The sequence below is a fragment of the Myodes glareolus genome, chromosome 17 (genome assembly GCF_982192425.1).
Source record: "Myodes glareolus chromosome 17, mMyoGla1.1, whole genome shotgun sequence".
Classification (NCBI taxonomy): domain Eukaryota; kingdom Metazoa; phylum Chordata; class Mammalia; order Rodentia; family Cricetidae; genus Myodes; species Myodes glareolus.
The window spans coordinates 31,183,973-31,205,261 of NC_142042.1; the positions used below are offsets into that span (position 1 = coordinate 31,183,973).

At 39.7% G+C, this 21,289-nt stretch overlaps 1 protein-coding gene across 23 annotated transcripts in view; it reads right to left on the reverse strand.

Moving 5' to 3' along the window:
• Positions 1-21,289, reverse strand: part of Camk2d (calcium/calmodulin dependent protein kinase II delta) — a 255,781-nt gene that overhangs the window by 50,994 nt on the left and 183,498 nt on the right. For 13 of the 23 annotated variants that reach the window (XM_085677742.2, XM_048456683.3, XM_048456676.3 and 10 more), the window contains exons 7-8: positions 10,996-11,098; positions 7,797-7,880 (exon numbers count right to left, since the gene is read on the reverse strand). In XM_085677742.2, the coding sequence (XP_085533868.1) occupies positions 7,797-7,880; positions 10,996-11,098 (187 nt within the window). Of the gene's footprint in view, positions 1-7,796; positions 7,881-10,995; positions 11,099-20,495; positions 20,569-21,289 lie in introns of all 23 variants that reach the window. The other 10 variants (XM_048456689.3, XM_085677739.2, XM_048456686.3 and 7 more) reach the window with 1 other exon arrangement.

Here is a 21,289-nt window from a genome sequence, read left to right on the forward strand (position 1 = left end):
GCTTGCTAAGGCTCAGGACGTTCTGTATGAAAACGCTTCATCCTGGAAGCAGACTCTTTAAGAGTCAGGAAGAACGCAACTCACAAAGAGTATATGACGAAGTCCCTAAAACTTAAAAGATTCCCAAGGTCCTCTTTTACTAACGTTATTTAAGCAGTGAGCATTGCTGTGGAGCAGAGACTCTCCCACTGCTCAAGCCGCCTTCATATGGTGCAGAGTTTGGGGACTGCAGCTTTTGTGAGTTTTTGGTGATGCGCATGCTTCTGAGACATCCATGCTAATGTAGCAAACCAGTAAACTTACTGGTTCACGAGCTTGGACTTTGGTGTAGTTTTTTTCTTTCATTTGTCACTGGCTCCGTATTTGAGTTGAGTATAACTTTGTCTAGTCACACATTGCATGATTTAGTCATTTGATAAATGATAAAAGGGGTTTCTGCAAAAAAATAGACTTTTGATAGAATAGTATAAATCTTAGAAATAAAAAATGCTTTAGACTTGAAGGTGTAGAAAAGAAAGTTCTATTGAATAACAGGTGAAATTGTCAATGCTTCTTTGAAGTATTCTGCAGACTTCTTTGGATTTGTTCAGTAGAGTCCATGGGCTTCTGAATCATGGTTCCTTATAGTCCTGATCTAATAAAGACTGGCTAGCAGAATTGTAACATAATGATAATGGTGCCTCATAAAATTTCTTCATAAGTAATGTTTATCACCTTTGTTTATTGCATTACTCCATTTCATCCTATATAGTGGTATATATGCTACTAATAGCATTTTACAGACAAAGGAAAGGAGAGAAAGAGGTTGAGTTACTAGCAGGCTTGCCAAGAGTAACACTTTCAAACCCCCTGCGGGTACTTTTCTTCCTAGGTGGAAAGGAACTTGACTACTAGGTCTGGTGAACACCAGTCACTTTTTTTCTTGTCTTCCAGAGTGGCAAGATACTCCTGTACTCTCCTTGACCAAGATGTGGAATCAGTTAGTGCAAGTGATAGGAGGGCAAACAGTATATTAGTAGTAAGGGTGGCCACTTACGTGTGCTCTGTGGAGAGACAAAGGCATTGAAAATGAGTGAAGGAAGACGTAATGGTGGAACCTACATATCAAAGGAGGTAAAAGGGACTAAAGACAACAAATTAATAACAAACTTGTGAACCAAGAAAGTGACAGGGAAAATGTGAAGATGGTTATACTAGTTATTACTATAAAATTTTTAGCAAGTTGCATTATTTCTACACTTACAAATGAATTCCTTTTTTGTACAGATATATTGGCACAACTTTTAGATTTGGAATAAAACAATCTCAGATGGGGGAATAATTGAGGGTAGGATGAAGTAACCTTGGCCATCTGTTCATTGTGCTACTCTTTCCTTTTGTATATTTGGATATTTCTAAAATCAACAGCTTAAGAACTGTTTTAGATACAATCGGTTTCATGTAACATTGTCAAATGATGCTGCCTATTTTTCTTTGGTTTATGTATTAATTTGTGCTTGGAGGAGATGAGAGATGCTCGAGTAATTAGAGTTTGGGGAAGCACTGATTACTGATTAGGCAGAAAGCCTACATTATCAAGAACGTTCCAAACTTATTTTAATGAAAGCTAATGTTAGCACAAATAATTAAGCCGGTAATCACACAAATGATCAAACATTCTAAAGGCTGCTGTCATGGAAGAAAAAAGGATGAAAAGCTGAGAAGCTGGGGAAAGTTAAGGGAGAAATCATCCAAGACATCTATTTCATCTTGGCAAGTGGAGTCCTCTATACGGTGTGCCTACAGGATGATTTAGACATGCACAATTAGCCAGAGAGATAAGCCTGGCTCACACAGATCATGCAATGCCCTTAACAAACAAACAAAACAAAACAAAACAAAACAAAACAAGAGAAAAAACATCTACATACAATTCAAGGATGGAAAGTGCTCAACAGAAATGATGGGTTGAACATGCGGTAGCAACATGAAAGCTAGCAGGATAAAAGCCATTTCTCAGAAGACAGAACTATCTACGCCATGGAATAGGGTTGGCAAAGATAAATAATAAACGTCAGTATTTCCCTAAATAGAAGGTCCAGGTATCTGGCCAAGATTACCAAGGAGGACATACAATGGACTGCATGCCTGAGTCCTCTCAAAAGATTTGTATGTTGAAATCCTAAGCCCTCTGTGATGCTTTCTGGAAGTGAAAGGTAGCGAGACCTCAGGGAAAGAGTTGGTGCCCTTTAGAGGAAGGTCAAAGACAAGCTGAAGAATAAGAGCAAGAAGCTGACAATGTGTGATTTGGAAGAGTCCTTACTAGAACCACCATGTTGCCTTCCTCGTCTTTGCCTCCCAGCCTTCAAAACTTTTAGTCAGTCCTACATCTGTGCCATTTACACACTGTTCCACGTTGCTTCCTCCCAGCAACCTGGATGCCACCTGCCAGCAGCCTCTGCAGTACTGTGTACAAATCCTAAAAGCTGCTGTCCCAGAGGAGACTCTGGCTGACTCGGATGTAGCAGTGTTCATCAGAATCTGGTGGCAAGCTTGGAAAACGCAAGATCCTGAACTTTACCGTATAAACTTTTTCTATCACAGTTTTTTTTTTTAAAGGAAAGCATTATATTTAAAAACAGAATATGAAGCTGTACAAGAACTAGATGCATGGTTTTCAAGGGTGGAGTTCGGTGGTGTCAAGTAGAAGAGCATGTCTCCAGAAGGCTTGGTCTTGCAATATGGAAACTTTTCCTCTTTCGGCTTTGTAACTGAGATTGCTTCAGAAACTTTACCTGAACAGAATCATGCAGGGCTTCTCTTTTTATACTGTTTTTTTTTTTTTATTTTACTAAGGTAATGCCACTGGTGTTCATCCATCTGGTAGCACCTGGGAGAACATTTTCTTTCTTTTTAAGGCTATATAATTATAAATATTAAGGCTACATAATATTCTGTTGTGTATGACCTTGTGCTTAATCGATAGACTTGCCAACAGATATCTTCACCACCTTGAGGAGATATAATACTGTTATGAACACAGGCAGACACCGTTTCTTCAAGACTCTATTTCCAAGCTTTTTGAATATACACCCAAGAGTGGGACTATATGATCGATCATATGACCTCAGAGAGGTTTACCCAGTATTTAAGGGGCATGGTCCAGAAAACTGAAGTGTAGGTCAGACTTCAGGTCATACTTAAGCATAATCTGTGGTTCATGTCTTGAAGGGCACCAAATTCAAGAAATTACACAGACTCAGTTAAGAGAAATTTAAGAAAACACTGTGTGTTATGAGTGGGAGGACGGCGGTAGAGATTATATTTGAAGGCAAGGACCCCTGGGTGGTGACTGCGACCATGGTGCTAAACGGTGAGACAGCCAAGCTCTCGAGGGTCAGGATGCCACAGAGCTGACAGTAGTAACACACTGTCAACTAGGCTGGCATGTCAGACTAACGAATGCCCAGTGTTGGTTTATTTCAGCTGAAGCCTGACAAGGCTATGTCCCTGGAGTTATGTGGCTACAGACACAGTTCACCATGCAAGAAAAGAAAATATATATTACATAGTAGTCCAAAGGTTTGGCCAATGTCATGGTACATTCTGTGACGGTCACTGATATACTGTATGACCATTCAGAGAGACATCTAACGAGACAGATAAAGTTGTAAGAAGCCTAAATATATTCTAGAAGGTAAGCCTACGCTTACAGGTTTGCCCCCTCTTTGTTCTTTCCTTTAGTTTTAAGGAATTTTTGGGGAAGGAGCACTACTAAAATCCAACAATCCAGTGCTGTCTATAAACACTTGCTCATCCCAGTAGGGAATTATGGAAGCCACTTCATACAAGGAAAATCATTAAAGCCAATTTAGTATTGGTAATGGCAGAGCACAGTGTTATGTTCTGGCTTCCTTCGTGTCTGAAATTTACATCTCACTAATGGACTGATTGCTTTCAAAGACCAGTTATCAGGCAGACCGCTCTCTGAGATCATAAAAGCAAGGTAATGACAGTGTTTGAGAATTCCCAAGTGCAGATAAGTGCATGTTTCTAATACTATACAGCCTTCCTTCAGCCCCTGTGCCCACACTGGGTGACACTTCATTCTGTGTCAACCGCTAGTATGACAAAGACCTTGTTTTAGCAAATGTTTATAGCTTAGTTCACATGAAATAATAGCTTAGTGTCCGGAATTGTTTTTTTTTTTAAATTGACTAGCATCATTTCTTAGCACACAATACAGTACCTACTTTTGAGAAGAACGAGTTGGCAAGCAAGAGCTGATGAATGAAAAGTTTACTCTCAAGGTAAGCCATAAGCTGAAAAAAGTAAGTTAAGCAAGGAGAAGACATTTTATAACTAAAGCACACTTAATATGCTGTCATGTCACCTGAGTGAGAGGTCACAATAAAATGGTGAAGCAGTCAGCTGAAACCAAAAACAATGGCCCAGAAGTGTACCGCTACTACTATTACTACTACTAACAATAATAATAATGTTTATGCTATGTACAGTAGTGGTCACTTCCTTAAATATGTGCTATGAAAGTATCTAATTGAATTTCTAACTAAAGGTTGTCCATAGTCTCTGAAGGAAATGGGAACTGAGTACAGATTCATGCTTGAGCTGCAACCTTGCTTATTGCAAAGGCATCCTGCTGTTTGCAAAAAGCCAGAAAAAGACAGCAAAGGACAGCACAGAGAAGAGCAGAAGGGGACTCTGGGTACAGAAAATAAGATGTTGAAACCTGGGAGATGACAAAGAGAGAAGAGAGGAGAAAAAGAAGGGGAGGGGAGGAGAGATCCACAGAGAGAATTTGATATCCAGAAAATCATGAGGTCATTATAATATTCAACCAATTATCATAATTGTTTGTAATGTTAAATTAGCGATTAAAATTTGTTTCTAAAATGAGGTTACGTCAGTTATCCAGAAAGTTCATTCCAACAAACAAAACAAAACAAAAAACAAAAATAACTTTCTAGTAATAATATTAAGAGTAACTAGCATGCATTCAGCGCATCTTCTCACATCTTCTTGGCAACGCTATGAGGCAAGCTCTAGGTTATCCCCATTTTAAAGGGTAGGCTGAGATAACGAGAACAAAGAATTCATACTATCTTACAGCAAGCCACTGAAGAGATATGTGTGTGTTCTTCTAAGCATGGCATATGCTACCAAATGGACAAGAGGGAGGGAGAACCAAAAAGGCAGAGTTTAGAGGAAAACTAGGAAGGAAGAATTCCATGGGATCGGCAGGCCAGAGATGAGTATCTACTGATACAGCACATACACCCAAAAGCTTGATACACCTGCGCCAACCACTGGCTGCTTTTCCTATAAAGCACCCACTCCTCCTTCTCTGTGCACACAAGGTAACTGAACGCAGGATAACAGCCTGCATCGCTTCCCTTCTCTCTCTACTCTGTGCTGTGGGTCAGAGTCCTGTTTAATTCCTCACAGGTATGTTAATTGTTCACGGAATATCTATCTAGCAACTTGCCACACTCAACCCAGAGGACTCCTCATCAAGGCCAAAGCCACACAAACCAGAGCTGCTGTCGTACACCTCCAGCTACCTTGGATTTCAATTGCAGCCAAGTCCAGTAGGGCAGACCACCCCTAAAGGGAGACAAGTATCCATGATAGCCAGACTGCATCCTGGAGCAGTTCATGGGACCAGCGTGTCCCTCTAAGAATAAAGAGTTCTTCAACCACTGCCAAAGCAGAACCGAGACAGTAAACGAGACACACTTTGACCCAGAATTCTCAACCATGCATCCGTGTTGCTTCCTGCTACAGTTCTTCTGCTCCTTAAACTGAAGTCCATGCCGACACCTCAAACAGACCTGGGATCACATAACCCCATTTTTCATTTTTGTCAGCATGGTCACATTGGTTAAATATGCTTACTGTGCTTTTCTATCCAGTAGTCTCTAACTAGCATTTAGAGTGGGTGGCCAAGACTATCTTTTTAAAACCCCCAAAACTGGGACACTGACCCTAATGTTGAAATAATTCTCCTCTTGTTCTGGACCAGTAACTCACCACACAGTCCTTATAGAGTTTAACATCAGAGCATAACCTTCCCTCTCCACAGCCCTGCATTTCACGAAAATATGACTCTATTATATCTTAAAATATTTCGAGACTATGACAGTACTCCATAAGGCCTGCCATTGTCAGTCGGTCTGAATCTTGGTCCAATCGGCTGCCTGAATGTTCATCAGCAGAAACAGATCTAGGCTCAGAGCTAATTCAGTACAAGGGGAATATTTGAGCTTTTGACCTCCCTAGAATTCAGACATGGATAGGAACAGTTTGAAGCAGCTCTCTCCACAGGCACCTTAGAGTTCACCTTAGAAAATAGCTTTAGGAAGGCAGGGGGAGAGAGTGTTTGGGGTATAGCCAAGACCTTAGTCTTTGAGTAAGTGTCACTTCTAAATCCAAAGAAAAATGATGCGTTTGCACTTCACACTGCTTTAGACACCATAAAACATTTTCCCTTAATATGTGCCTTGTCTGGCCCTCCCACAACTCTATGAGGGTATAATATATATTTTTTTTTACAACAAAAAGTGGGCAGGGAAAGCTCAGGTATTAGAGCCTGTGAGAACCAAAGACCGGCAGCCAGGCAAGACAAAAATCCAGCTCCTTGTAGCTGCCTTTTTGGTTACGGAGGGAACTCAGAACACACAGGATCCCACTGGTTTGCATTCAATATCAAGTTGCTGTTAGTGATGGGAATCTGAAATCTGACAAGGAATGGAGTATGGTATAGTTTATCATTCCAACACAAACTAAACTAAAACTGAACCGAGAAAGATATTTTCAGAACCTATGAATCAATTTTTAATCAACGTCTTCCAGGTTTGTGGGCAAACACGGCACTGAAACAAGCCTACAGAGCGCTATTACTGAATGTTATTAGCAGTTCATACTTGTTTTTAGAGAGGACAAAGGAGACAGGACACTGGCTTAGAAAACAGTTCAGAACAACTAGCAGCATCCTCTTATTCCAGTCCTCCGTCTCTTTGAAGAATGAGTCAACACATAGAGATTTACTCTAAGAAATGATGCTGCAGTTCTCGCCAGTGTGTGGCTGGGTCTGCCTCAGATGTTTAGTTTCGTTTTAAATTAGGGCTGGACAGGTTATGGCTGGAATTAGACTTCATTCACTCACTATGTTCAAGGTTTACTCTCTTTCAGTTACTTGTTACCAAGCATCCTAGGCAGATAGTTTCTTTTGAGGGACTGAGTGGCTCAGGAGAGTAAGTGTGTAACATTACAAACAAGGCTCTCTGCATCTCTGTCCTCAGGGTTCCTCGATACAGCACTGTAGTCACCAGAGAAGTGTCAACCTGCCCACTCCAGACTTCATAAAAAGCAAAGATCTATCCCTTACCCACCTATCCATGAATCTTTTAGGGCCCTAAAGTTTGAGGCATCCTGAGTTCAAGCCTAACAGCTCTGCATTGGCGCCTTCCCCCAGCTCCCATGCTGAATTCCTCATTGCTACTGTGATGAAGTCAATAGTGAAGCCTTTGGTAGAGGACTCAGAGCAAGCTCTTCTGAGAAAGGCCCCTTTACCATGTGTGTCCTCACAGAAAAGATGGACATCTATGATTTCAGAAGTACACCCTTACTAGACAGCAAGTCATGGACACCATGACCATAGGCTGTCCAGCTTCTAGAATCATTACAAATACTTTTTAGTTGTTTAAGTCAGTCAGTCTTTCATGTTTTATCACTGCACCCAAATTGACTGAGACATGGGTCCATTACAAAATTTGCTTGAAAATACAATTGCTTACCGCATGCCCACATATCCACTGGTTTTCCATAAGGATCTTTACGCAGAACTTCTGGAGAAAGATAGCCAGGTGTGCCAGCAAAACCTAGGGAAAAACAGATGCTCATGAGTCAGGATGGGCATGACAACGTAAGTGAGAAATGGCCAGCTAAGAAAGAATGATTTAGGGACTTCTTCAAGATAAACTCTGCCTGTCCTACCTTGTAGATCATTTAAAACACACACACACACACACACACACACACACACACACACACACTGGTGGTGTGGAGGTCAATCTACTATAATATGCGGACACTACTTTTGTTTACATGTTCTGACATCACTTATATTGAAGCTTAAACTACAGCTGTAAAGAAATAATGAGAAAACTGGAGGCAGATTAGTTCTTTGCAAAAGATGACACCCAAATTCCTGTGATAATCAGAGGGGGACAGAACACCTACATACTATGGACAAATCAAAAGCAGATCTTCAGAAAATGTTTTTTTAAGAGACAGCCTTTAGTACAGGACCATGAGGGTGGATAGGGCTACCAGTAACTGAAAGACTCATATTCGGAGAAGAAATAAGCCCCGAAATATATCAGTTCAATGTATACTAATAAATAGTTGGCAACTAAGAGGAGACTCAAGGACACTCAGATGAATCACCGCTGAACGCCAACCAATGAGACCGCCAACTCCAGAAGACACAATGAAGAGGGATGATGGCAGACAAACCTCTGTATTATATAAAGCAGTGTAGAATTCAATAATGAATGCTTGAGCAACAATAAAATCTGTAACTAGACTCAAGTGGAAAATATTTTCTATTCCTGAAAATGAGTTTTTCAAGTAAAGAATACTTAAAAAATAACAAAGGTAACTATGTTCATTTGGAAGTGTTCTTTTAAAAGGCAATAGTAAAAATTGAAAATGGAAAGTTTCTTTAAAAACACACACACACACACAATCAGAAGATTGTCTGACCATAAACTACTGCCAAGTCACAGTCTTTATTTACCAGGAGGCAAAGTATCAAAGAAATGAATGAGTCCTCATTTCTGCAATGAAGTTATACTTACTACTTTAAAACAAAAAGAAGTATAAGAGAGAAGATGGATGGCTGAGTCACTTCTCTAGCAAAATTGGATTAAATTTAAGCCAAGGGATTTTTTTTGGCTAATCTTCATTCATTTTTGTACTTTTCTCATCTGTTTGGAAGAAAGTGATGGACCATGAGAAAGAACTCCAGGATATGGTCCCTCTGCGCAGTTTAAGTTTTACAAGGCATCATGAATCCACTGAGGTTCCATGCCTGTAGCTCAAGGATTACCTAAAGACATAATGTAGTATCATTGCAAAGTAGGGGTGGGTACAATTGTTGCAAGAAGCTTTAAAGTAGTCAGCTATATGGTCCTTATCCTTTCCATGCTCACCACTCCTTTCCAACTCTTGAATGATACACAAAGAGAATCCAGTGAGAAACTCATCTAAAGTCTAATGAAGACTGGTGTCCTGAGTGCGTGCATTCAGATCCCTCTCACACATCCAGACTGGTTTGATTTCGAGCATATGACCTGACTAGCCTCTTCTAGTTACCTTGGAAACGAATTTCTCATTCTTATAATGATGCTAATATTTGCATCTCATTTTTGTTCCATCATTGGTCTCATTAGATGTGTATATTTGTCTCCTTTGATTTCACTCTTGTAAGAAATCCAAGTATTCCACAATCGAAAACTAGTCAACTTCAATTTGTCTTAAGTCACCTACTAATAACAGCTGGCCAAGTGCAGGAGAGTTAACGATAGTCTCCTTGGAGAAAACATAAAAGAAAATTACTACATAAGAGTAAGAAATGAAAAGACCAAGTTGAACATGGCAACCCATGTGTATAAAATCCCAGCATTTTGGGGTACTGAGATCAGAGGAGTGTGGATTTAGAACCAAACTGGATTGTAAAGTGATAAATAATCAAGTATTCCAGATATAAACTATTTGAACCCTCACTCCGAGACTAAAGTGCCACGAGAATGCTATCATTATTAGCCTTACTGAAACCCCCATCACTTGAGCTGCCAGTTGGTCCTAGTCCTGAATATTTGAAATCATACACAATACACTGAACAATGACCTCATGAATACAGCATTCTGGAAGACAGTAAACAAGGTCTTCTTCACCAGGGAATTTAAGAATGTAGGATTGTTAGGATAAATGCTATCAAGGTTAATAAGAACTTGCTCTCTCCAGAGATAGCTTGACTTTTACTTCAAAGAACTAATAAGAGTATCAAAACAGACAAAGAAAGAAACAGAAGTATCAACTGTCGGAAATATATCCATTAGATTGTCTTCACATTCATAGAATCACTTAATATTTAAAATGAGAGGCATGATAGTAACTAAGAAACTCTTCCATGATGCAAGATACTGGTAGAGCCTCTGTTGCCATAGCAACAATATGATGCTAAAATAATATTGTATCTATCTTTTGCATCCAGTTCCATAGGACAAATGGGATGTATGTGGAGATTTCTGTGGAAATTTATTTTATTTTTTTACACTTTGATCAAATGTATTACATTGGATGCTAATTCTCATTCTCATAGTTTTGTCCACTATTTAAAGAGACCAGAGTTAGAGAGTGAATAGTGAATAAAAGGAAAAAAGTAGGTGAAACTAAAAATGAGAATTAAAATAAAATAAAAGGTTTGTTTTCATTTTTCAGTATGCACCACAACGTGTGTGCCAGAAGCCCACCTCAGGTGTAGTTTCTTAGGCACCACCCACCTTACTCTCTGAGACAGGGTAAGTCAATGGTCTAGAGCTCACCGAGGAGGTTAGGCTAGCCTGTCAGTGAGCTCCAGGGTCCTTCTGTCTGTCTCTTTTTCCCTAGTGTGGGGGTTAAAAACATGAACTACCATTTCTAGATTAAATAGGAAAAATTCTATTTACTACTACCGTGAAAGTACTCCTACTAATTCTTAGAACAGAATCCCTTTTACTGTGAACTTTTAAAAAAGGTATACATGACTTGTTTTCACAATATTTTCTGATTTAGACTAATTTAATAACAGGTCCCACGTTTTAGAATTAGAGAAGATGGTAGCTGCTGGATGATCATTGCTACCGTCCTCTGGCTCGAGAGTGGTGTCAGGAACCTGGAGTTCCAGGCTCGGAGAGCACAGTTACACGAGGGAGAACAGCCCTACTCACCAAACCACGCCTGCTGGTCGCCTTGAACTTCTATGGCTAAGCCGAAGTCTGCCAGTTTCACAGCTGCTCCTTTGGATTTGCTAGCTAAAAGCAAATTCTCAGGCTTTATTTAGAAAGAAAAAGAGAGAGACAGACTAAAGTGAGCATCTATTTTAAGCAACTACTTAAAATGACCGGCATTTGTACAAGATTAAACGGGGAGGTGGGGCTTGGGAAACAAACACATGCACTGTTGTTTCTTGTGGCGATTTCCATTCCTAAACCCCAGGGAAAGGATGGTTAGAGAACTATGGAGAGCAGCCATGGGTGCAGGCTTCAGACAGATGCACTGGGTACTGCAGAGGCAATGGCGAGGGACGCAGTCAGTAGAGCCTCTGACTTCACCTGCTCACATGCCTCCAAGGACCATTCATGTGCACATTTGGCCACTGACGCGGACATTAGCAGCCTAACAAAGCAGAGACATTTTCAGCAGGAGGAAACCTGGCAAGATGATCACCAGAGCTGGACCAACCTACAGACATTTGGCAAATGAAACAGCAAATTAAATCCCACTTGATTTGTAGGAGTCTGGATTCAAACGTAGTGATTTTGATTCCTCAATGTTTCCAAACAATTTCTGCACAGATTTTAGAGACTTACTCTGAATTATGAATTGAAATGTCTGTCTTTAAGGATCTGCTTATTCTTAAAGGCAGAAAGAGTATACTGTTTGCCAAATGTTATAGTTAGCTTTAAACAAAAATTTATAAGCCACTTTTTACTGTGTAACTTACATGCCTTTAAAGTGTGACTAAAATATGCGGATACTTATTCTCCCGCCTAAAATATTGCGGGAAAGATACACTTTTCTTCGTTATCGATCCTTACTCAAGGACTGACAAAGCAGTCTTGGAACGAGGCTGTGTCTACACCATTGTTTCCCAACCACACTGGAATTTTGAAAACCAGCATCGAGATAGAGCCTTCAATTTCCCTGGTAGTCCTCATGGATTCTCAGGAACAGAGTGGGGGTGTGGTTAGGAGAAGAGTATTGAATATTGTGTACAGTGAAGCCTTGTCCCCAGATATCTGGATCAGCACACACACGGGAGAATGGTCCAAGGTCTTCCTGCTTTGGATAACAACCCATAAATTTTGAGTCTATGTCTCCACCAAAATAGTTGGGAAACAATGGCCCTTCCAAGTACCAAAACTGTTCTCTATAAATATGAAAATGTTATCAGCCAAATGACTTTGTTCATGTGTTGACAAACAAGTTTCCATCAATTTGATTTCTCTCTCTCTTTGTTGGATTTGTCAGTTTCGTGGGTTGTTTTGGACTTGAGTAAACACAGCCCATGCCAGTATTTATTAATCAAGCCAGCCATGCAAGACAGCAACACCCATAAGCAGAATTTAGAAGAGATTAGGTTAAATCTATAAGAAATTAGAGGGCGAGCAAGCAAGTTTCAGTTAAATACCAGAATTCTTCAGGCAATTGCTGCCCACTGCCATCAGATTCACTACTATTGTGACCACTGGACATGTGAAGGGACCTTGGTAGCTTTTCAGGGTTGAGTATGATTTTGAACTAAGTCAACATCAAAAACATCATTTAATTTGGAGTTTGAGATGATCATGTTTCAAGAATATTAAAGTCCTTCAGCTGATGTAACTTTTACTATGATTTAATGTTTGAAATTGGAACCCTGGATATTTATCAGTGTGCTAATGTATTTAATCAGGCTAAGTTATTTACTTTTGACATTTTAATTTCATAACGAAAATTTATGGTCAACTAACTACCTTTCCATTTTCTAATTTAATCGACATCATTTTCTACTACTTATTTATGGAATAAGCAACTTAGACCAAGCACACTGAACTGTAGACAACATTTGATTCCCCTTCTTGGAACTTTCACATTCCAAAGGACTGAGATTTCAGAAACGCCTGCTCATATACTCCAATCTAATTTGCCAACCACATTCAAGGAAAAAGTTCCAATCACTTAAGAAATCAAGGTCGTTTAGAACCTTTGGTACAGAAGCTACTTGAGCAAATGCCAGTGTCATTAGTGAGTAAAGTCTTTTAAAATTTAATGTGCCTTTACTCTCCCCACTACACTAAAAGTTTCTGGGCAGGCCTTTATGCACAATGCCCTGAAAACTCAAGTCTCTGACTGCGGCAGTATTCATAGCTAGAGACGACCTAAAAGACCTCACTCTAGGAGGCATGAGTCATCCAAGAAAATAGGAATCCATTTGTATGTGAGTTTCACCTGGCACCCATGAAGACTGTTCAGCAGCAGCTATGGACAGGAGAAGGCAGGCCTATTTCCAAGGGATGGGATACATTTTCAAAGTAAGAATTAAAATTAAGATACATTTTAAATCAGACAGCTTTGCATCTGTGTATATCACTTGGGGAAAAATAACATAGAGAATATGGAATGGAAGCTTAAAAGTTAGAACAGTTTTTTGATTTTATTACAGGAGTCTGCTTTTTATTATTTCACTTGAAGATTACTTTAAGTGGCTAGCTTTAATAAAACCCTTAAAATGTCATTCTAATTTTACTTCTATAGAGTTTCTTTCTACTTTTTAGAAAGGGCAGTTAGAATAATTTGTCTATCCTGGTCTATGGGGGTGCAGGTGGCTGACTCACTAATAATTTCTAAAGAAACTTCTAATGGGAACTGGCATATTTGGTTTTCACTCCTAACTTTCATCTTGAAATTATATTGTTCTATAAAAGTCCACTGCTGAGTAGTTGAGACTCTGAATGCCTAAGAAAGGAACATTATCTGTTACCCGGTTACACCAAAACAGAATAGAATGGTGGTGCGTGCATGGCTGCCTCCTTAGGAAGGATTTCTACCACATAACAGTTGCGACTATCTACAATGAATGTGATGGACAGGATCAGAAGCAGAGATCTTCCCACACACCTGCATATGAACACTGACTCAGCAACACGAGTGAAGTGGGTAGAACGATGAATTAGAAAAATAAGTGAATTCGAAACTCCTGTCTTGACTTCATTTTGATGCTGCAGACTTGGGCAACCCATTGACCCCTGTTGTTGATTGATCACTTCCTTCATCTCTCAAATGGTATCATGAGGCTACTGAATTGTATCTCATGACAATATCTAGTGGATGTGTATCATAAGAACACCATACTTTGCAGGGACAATATACACGTTGGTGATCAGGTATTACAATCCCCTGGGGCTGGTCATTTCAACATGCGGAAACATTTTCAATCTGTAATGCATGTTTAAAACTGAAGAAATGTTCATATTAATCCCTAGGTTAGCCTGTATACTTTGTAAGGGTCTCTACGCTCTTACAATGCCATCACTTTTTAGGTTGGTTTTAAAATAGCGTCTCCTGACATTCTCACACATAGGTTTCCTTCCCCACCCCATTTCTTCCTAATGGTGGAGGATTTTCCATGACATCTGGTCTCAGTGTCAACAACCATTTATAGCATATCAGCTGCAATGAGGAGCAACTGTGTACAAGTTTTGTTCTGTGTTTCCATATGAATATGAAAGCAATAGCTTCCAGGAGAATGTAAAGAGTTATTAAAATTATTCAGATATCTTGAATTACTTAAGCGAGTTGTGGAACTGCCTTCAGAACCAGTGGAAACTTGGAAACGAAAATAATTCTCAAGCCCCTCAGTTTATAAACGGAGAAATGTCCAAAAGAAAGAGTCCAGGACTGGGTGCTAGATATCTTAATTGTCCCAGTTTTGAGCACATAGGTGTGTGTACATGTGTGTGAGGGGGGGTATGGGTGCATGTACATGTTCACATAGAAGCCAATATGGAATGTTTTGCTCTATCACACCCCACTTTGTTTTTGGAAACAGGGTCTTCCACTGAACATGGATCTTGGTGAGTGGCTATGCTGGCTAGCCAGTGAGCCCCTGGGATCCTCCTGTCTATGCTTCACAGTGCTGGGGCCACAGGAGTGCACAACCAGACTTTTATACTGTGTTAGTGATTCAGAATCAGTTCCTCATGCTCAGACAGTAAGCACTTTACCCACTGAGACATCTCTTTAGCTTTTACATAGGCTCACAGATTTGAATACTTGGTCACCAGGGACACTATTTGAAAGGATTAGAAGGTGTGACCTTGTTGGCAGAGTGTGTCACTGGGAGTGGGCTTTGAGGTCCATTCTAGGCCCAGAGTCTCTCTCTTCTTGTTGCCTATTGATTTGGATGTAGAATTCTCAGTTATTTCTCTGGCACCATGTCTGCCTGCATGCCACCATGCTCCCTCCATGATGATAATGAACTAAACGTCTGAACTGTAAGCAAACACCAACTAAACACTTTCTTTCTAAAAGAGTACCTGTGCTCGTGGTGTGACTTTACAGCACTAGAACATTGACTAAGAAAGTATTGGTATTCCATTCTGATGATATAAAAATGGTTCATTTTCATAGGGCAGTCTATTTGGTAGGTATTTAGAAGACACTTTTGAAGTAATCAAAAATTAATTGCCATTTATATCTAAATAAAACAAGAGAAAACCTAGGAAACATAAGACATGATCTTAATCTTGAGTCTTTAATTAGCACCATCTTTATTAGGAGATTAATCTGAAAACACAGTGACCACATGAGCATTAGTCACAGAGTTTATCCGGCATGCATGTGATACATGTCAAATAAGTGCTTACTCTAAATATTTTTATATTTTATCATAAAAGACATGATTTTATTGTGATGTATTGATTGTCAAATTCCCCTAGATAGTATTTGTAATGAATTATAGTGTTATTTTATTTATGTTTAATAAATTAAGTTTGCCTAAAGATCAGAAGGGCAAAGCTAAGCCACTGGAGGTCAGGCAGTGGTGGTACACACCTTTAATCCCAGGATGTGGGAGGCAGAGGCAGATGAATCTCTATGAGTTCAAGGCCATCCTAGGCTACACAGAACAATGTGGAAACAAATCAAGGTGGTGGCAGCTCACACCTTTAATCCCAGTACTAGGGAGTCACACACCTTTAATCTGAGCACTAACTGGGAATATAAAATGGGAGGAGGCAGAGGCTCAGGGCTCAGCTGCAGTTGGTAGAGGGAAGACTTCTCTAGTGGCTTGGCTGTTTTGCTTTCATGATTTTCAGGTTGAACCCTAATATCTGTCTCTGGGTTTTTTATTATTTGGGCTACAATGAATTTTAAAGGTCTTTTAAATTTCCTTCCCTTTAATTTAGAATCTCAATAACGTATCTGGAAGCTAGCTGTTCTCTGCTTTGGTATGTTTTCAGTCACTCTTTCTTTTGCCAGAGATGGTGTGAGCAAAGCTCCCAGAACAACTCAGTGGGATTTAGCCTGAGTTGAAAAGCGTGAATGTTATCTACACTTGATTCATTTGTGCACCAGGACAGATGGTTTTAGTTTTCGTTCGTTTTTTTTTTTTTGTTGTTGTTGTTGTTTTTTAATAACAGGAGTGAATCCCTGGTTTCCTGTATAGAGAACAGGGGGCTTCTGGCTGATGTACACACTTGAGTTTTCATTCAGGAAGCCATACTTCTAGTAACATGCACAGGCAGGCAGATTCACCGGAAGCACTCTGCAGCCCATTCTTGTCTCTTACTTTACTTCTACGCCCTGAGCAAACCGTGCTGAGTTGACCAAAAGAAGCAGAGTGGCACTGGTGTGGCTGCACTCTATAGCCCCTGCTTCCCTACAGCCTCCCACGCCCCAGACACACAATAAATGATAGGATGACCCCTCCCATGTACTGTATATTCAAATATATTCCCTCTTAGCTAGCTAGACAAATGCTATGCAGACATAACTGTCCTTTAAGCTTTTCTCTAAAGACAGACCTGAGAAAAACAGGATTTTCTAACTGTACAAAAAATTAGAATGTGCAATATGATGCATTTACTACCATAACTAACAAAGAATTACTGGATGCTTTCCATCATCCATGTCCTCTGAAAACTAATTACTTTCTATTCAATCATAAATTTCTATAAGGTAGCCATAAACATCTCTAGAATTAAAGCATCTATCTATCTATCTATCTATCTATCTATCTATCTATCTATCTATCTTCTATCTACCATCTATCTGTCTGTCTCTTAACTAATATCCCTCTATCAATCTATCCATCCATTTATCCTTACATCCATCTGTTCATCTACCTACATGATGATTCTTCCATTACATGCTACTAAAAAAGAGGCCAATAGGAAAGCAGCATCCTCTGCTGAGGGATACACAGGGTTTCATTTATGTGGCTAATAGCTTCAGTTGTGTCACGAAGCTTCCTACTTATCCAGTAACACAATAATGTAAGCATTACTGTTAGAACCTCTAATCCTATCTAGATGTGAACCAATGGATTCTCAGGATTTCTCCCACTATGTGAGCCTATTTCCAACTTGTCTGAAGGTCAGAGAGTTTTAGCGTGTTCAAAGTTGCTGACAAGCGTGGCTACACAACCTAACCCAGGGTATGTTTGCTTGGTGTTTTGGACATTAAGATAGCCCATACCGGTAGGTCCACTCAACCGTGACCAAAGGTCAGGAAATTCAAGCATACTTCTGCTCCTTCTTTTGAATTAAGCAGTTTGACCTAGGAAGTGGAGACTTGATCTAATGTGGGTTCACTGCCTAACAAGCTTGTTTTTCTCAAGAACTGGTGACTTGATGTCTCAAGTGTTGGAGAGGCACATAACTGTTCTGGTTGTCCTTTGGATCATGTTAAAGTAGTCATTTGCCTTCTTCCCCATTTTTGTATTTGGGGTATAAAAGTGTATGAAAAATTAAGCACAGGTGGATTTCAGAATTCACTGGAACTCCCTTCTGATACTTTTCTGTGCTTCTGTTTATTATTTTCACTTATATCTTTGCTCTCTTTGCTTGTTCTTCTATTCCCCATGCCCCCTTCCTGGTAAGTGGTACACTTGTCAAAGCATGGTCGCCAACATTATCGAAGACATAAAATACTGTTGTCCACAAGTCCACTGAGAACAGTCTGGTGGTGAATGATCTCCTATCCCCATCTTTGAGCCATCTCCTGTTTATTTTCCCCAATTTGCGTTCTGTACCTTAGTCTTGGTTCTGGATGCCAATAATTTTATATCATGATTTTAGATTAAAGGGGTTGTCAGTTAATAAGTATTCAAAATAGTGAGTGTTACAGTTATTTTAACATATAGTTATTCTCCAAGGTTATGAGTAATCCATTATGATTACTTTTACATTATAAATATGTATTTAATATACATTTATTCTTTCGTTTGAATTTTATCTATTCCTGAATTGAAGAAGCATGTTGCAAGCCTTGACTAGGTTAAGGTCCTATACTAGGCACTGTGGTGTCACATGGATGTTGGTCTAGGAGTACTTTAAAATGCACAGCAGTCACAAGTACCTTTGATAATGATAATAAATACAGCGTGGCCTATGTTTTTCTCTAAGTGATTTAGATGAACTAAACCACATGCATTCAGTAACTAAATTCGATGTGAACTAACATACAAATCAGGATAAAGAAATAAAGACAGAAGGTATGGGAACCAGGAGGGAAACTTGGTTTAAAACCTGGTGGTGAATGCCTTCATATTTGATTACATTGGTCAATATGACATTTCCAGTGTGTATTTATCACATAGAATATATTCATTTGGTTAAAAGGGCACAAAACAAAGTCAGGGGTTTAACACGATTACATGTACACACGATGTTTTTATTGTACAAGTTTTGCTTCCATTAGTGTGATTAGGAAGTGGTCGGCTGACAAGCACTGGGAAGCAGACTCTGTAGGAGTCTACCCTAGTCACCAATGTGACAGAACTAGGTCAGCAATTATAGAAATTACAGAAAGTGCTCTCAAAATTTCATCTCCATCCTTTCTGAAGATTGGAGAGGCAGGATGGAGAGACCAAGGCATATAGTACACTATTTCTTTCGATAGTCAGCCTTACTAGAAAGCACTTGCCTGAAATTTTGATCACTGAGTTTAGATCTCATATCAGGAAACCGTTTCCTTTACAGCCATGCCCCAGGACCTCTGCCATCTTTGATTCAAATTCCAGATTTTGAAGGGTTTGGCTGAGTCTGGACACAATAACAGCAGTCCATATCCTGATCCCATAAAACATACCATACCACTGAGGGAAGAAAATTCCCACTTCTTATGTTTAGCTTAAGAATATACATTTGGTCACATAAATGCAGTAAAATGTTCCAAGCAAGTCTCAGCATCTGATAAACAGCACAAAGAATGTGCCTATCCATGAAAGCCCCCTGGAAAGGTAAAAATTCCTATGGGTCCTGACAGCTAACACAGGGCTTCTGACCGCTCCCTTGACCACTAATGAATTTTTGACATGGTTGTTCAAGAAAGGACTTTGCAAAGGAACATGTTGTTGTTTCTCTTTATCCTAATACACATAGGTGGTAAGTGTTAGAAAATGTGCAGTATTATATCCTGACTCTTCCAAAGAAAATACCCTTAACCATAGATTTGTTTTTCATAATTAAGATTCTCAGAATCAACTGAAATTGAAAAAGTGTCTGGAAAACAAAGTCAATGTTTTGGTACAAATCATACCTCCACAAACTAATAGCACTGGGGATCCAGATGTATATTCTTGTTGAACATTAAGTGAAACTACAAATTCATAGTTTCTAAAGCTGCAGAAGAGCCCTTCCACTGACCACTACATTGCCTCTGCAGTGATAACTGGGATGCCAAGATTGCAAACAAATATCTGACACTATAATATACAGTGATGTACACTGGCTACCTTCTCCTAACTCTGTGGCTTTATTTTATTTGCTATTGTAGGTTTCTGTGTTTCTCAGAAATATAACAAGTGAAACTAGAATCATGATAGATGGGAACAGGAAATAAGTGGAAGAGTCCCCTAAACTATCTCATTCTAAGCAATCTAATTTTTTTTCTTGGTGGTAATAGGAACTGAATAAACTCTTACAGCTATTAGTAGGCCCCATGGAAAAATACAAACATGTTTCATATGCTTGATCTGATATTATCTTTTTATGTATTTTTTATGAGATTGTAGTGTGTCCCCTAGAAATACAAATAAAAGAAGCAGGAAGCCTACAGTCCTAGAAGTCCAAGAACTGCTGGTATGGGAAAGAGTTCAGACTTCAAAAAGGCACTCAACCACTGGAGCTAGGTCTATGCTTACAATTTTTAAAATCATTTATATAATATTAGATATCCAGTATAAATGTAAACTATCACCATAAACTATATGCCTATTCCTTGGAGTATGGAAATAGAGCAAGCTATTTATTGTTAATGTTAGGGACTATTTCTCTCTGATCCAAGCACATGTTAGGAGATGAAATGAGAGGCTGTGGTGAGGGGAAGCACTAGGAAACATGGGTTGCAATGGGTCCACATATCTATACTACTCAAACTTTTGCCTTTCCAGGCATAACTGCAGCTGAACAGTCACTAGCAACTCTGTGGCTCTTCCTTTATCTTCTCCAACAGCATTACTCACCTTCAGGTCCCGATGGACTACGCCCATCTGATGGCAGTGTAGCACAGCCTCCAGGATCTGCTGAATGCAATGACTGCATGCAAACACCAGGGGGCGTGTGTTAGTTCCAAGCGTTACACTCACTGTCTGTATACCCTTAGAGAGACCGGGTTAAGGAGCAAAGCTAGCGGACAACTAGTGTTGAATTGATCTCCTTCAGTCAGAGTAACACATTGCTCACGGAGAGTGACTACTGCCTGGGAACAATCAGGATATTGCCAGCTGTGAGCCATGGTGTGTGTGTCAACTTGTTCTAAAAAGATCCATTTGGACAATATCTCATTTTGTTCTGGAGCTCATTTCCTGGCGATAAATTCTTCCAGGAAATGAACAGGAACACAAATATAATCTCTGAAGTTGTAATGCTCTGCTGCTACTCCACACACAGAAACTCTTTCCCCATTCTTTCCCATTTTCCCAGGATCATTCTTTCATGAGCTACCCTGTTAGCACACAAGGCACCTTTAGGTTTAAATGAGGACGCACGGTGAATTTTTGACAATCGTCAGGCAGGCAATGGTTACCCCGTGCCTAGGGTTCGTCAGGCTCAAGTGAGCAATGTGTAGCCAGTTGTCCTGCTTCGGCAACCCATGGTCTCAGCACAGAAGTGGTGTTTTAAATCTACAGGCAGACATACATCAGAAGCCAAGGTCATTCCAGGCCAGTGCTGGACAGTTCAGCAAAGCCTGCCCTCAATCCAACCCTGGGAATTTGTTGCTTGGAAACGTAGCAGGTTGTATTGCTGCTGCTCTCCC